The sequence below is a fragment of the Seriola lalandi genome, unplaced genomic scaffold, assembly GCF_002814215.2.
Source record: "Seriola lalandi dorsalis isolate HSWRI2012SDOR001 ecotype SW California unplaced genomic scaffold, Sedor1 jcf7180002054977, whole genome shotgun sequence".
NCBI lineage: Eukaryota > Metazoa > Chordata > Actinopteri > Carangiformes > Carangidae > Seriola > Seriola lalandi.
In genome coordinates this window covers 305,219-306,229 of record NW_019525527.1, presented here as the reverse complement: position 1 = coordinate 306,229, position 1,011 = coordinate 305,219, and the positions used below count along the sequence as shown (strand labels likewise).

At 50.4% G+C, this 1,011-nt stretch overlaps 2 protein-coding genes across 2 annotated transcripts in view; both read left to right on the top strand.

Annotated features, from left to right (window-relative positions):
* The window catches only part of LOC147817281 (uncharacterized), an 82,274-nt gene that overhangs the window by 21,905 nt on the left and 59,358 nt on the right, over positions 1-1,011 (top strand). The gene's annotated exons all lie outside the window — the stretch shown is intronic.
* Positions 1-1,011, top strand: part of LOC111646888 (uncharacterized) — a 32,582-nt gene that overhangs the window by 5,130 nt on the left and 26,441 nt on the right. The window contains exon 2 of the mRNA XM_087171139.1: positions 6-449. Coding sequence (XP_087027265.1) covers positions 6-394 — 389 coding nt within the window. The 3' untranslated portion in view covers positions 395-449. The remainder of the gene's footprint in view (positions 1-5; positions 450-1,011) is intronic.

Below are 1,011 nucleotides of genomic sequence, written 5' to 3'. Positions count from 1 at the left end.
GTTAGAGACACACCACACTCTGCTGGACCTGGACCTGGACATGGACCTGGACCGGGACCTGGACCTGGACCTGGACCTGGACCTGGACCTGGACATAGACCTGGACCTGGACGTAGACGTAGACATAGACGTGGACCTGGACCTGGACGTAGACCTGGACCGGGACCTGAACGTAAACATAGACGTGGACCTGGACCTGGACCTGGACGTAGACGTAGACGTAGACATAGACATGGACCTGGACCTGGACCTGGACGTGGACCTGGACCTGGACCTGGACCGGGACCTGGACGTAGATGTAGACATAGACGTGGACCTGGACCTGGACATGGACCTGGACGTAGACGTGGACCTGGACCTGGACCTGGACCTGGGTCCAGCTGTGTGTCCATGAAGAGTGACCGGTCCATGGAGTTTCCTGTTAATTTCAGACAATCTGTTGATGGAAGGTCAGAATTTAAAACAGTCAGAAAGACATTTCTCACTAAAAGTCAGTTGTTGTGTTTATTTAAAGATTGAAGATATTCTTCATCAGTTTTTATTCAACATGCACATTTATCAGTTCTGTTTTCGTTTCAGGATCCAGCAGAAGAGACCAGACTCTCCTGAACCCAGCTGTCTGTCTTTAAAGAGCGACGGGTCTATGGGCAGGATCATTGACTTTAAAGGGCGACGTCCATCAGCTGATCAGATGTAAGCTGTAACTGACAGTAAGACTCAGGTTATTGCAGAAAAGAACTAGTTTGTACCACGTGTTGTCGGACCTGGTCTGAAATCAAAGTGTTTGTGTCTGTTGTGAACGTCCTCGCTGGAAGGTGGAGGTAAAACAGCGGAGGCTTGGTGAGAGCTGTTGGGACTAAAGCAAACGCTGAGCTGAAAGCTACAAACAGCTGCAGACTGAGCTGTTGATTCTCAGTGGGATCAGCAGGACTGGTAAACCTTTACCGCCGCAGGGAGTCGTCCGATTGGCTGTCACGTCCAAAAGTGACTTCGTGGACCTTTAGCTTGTGT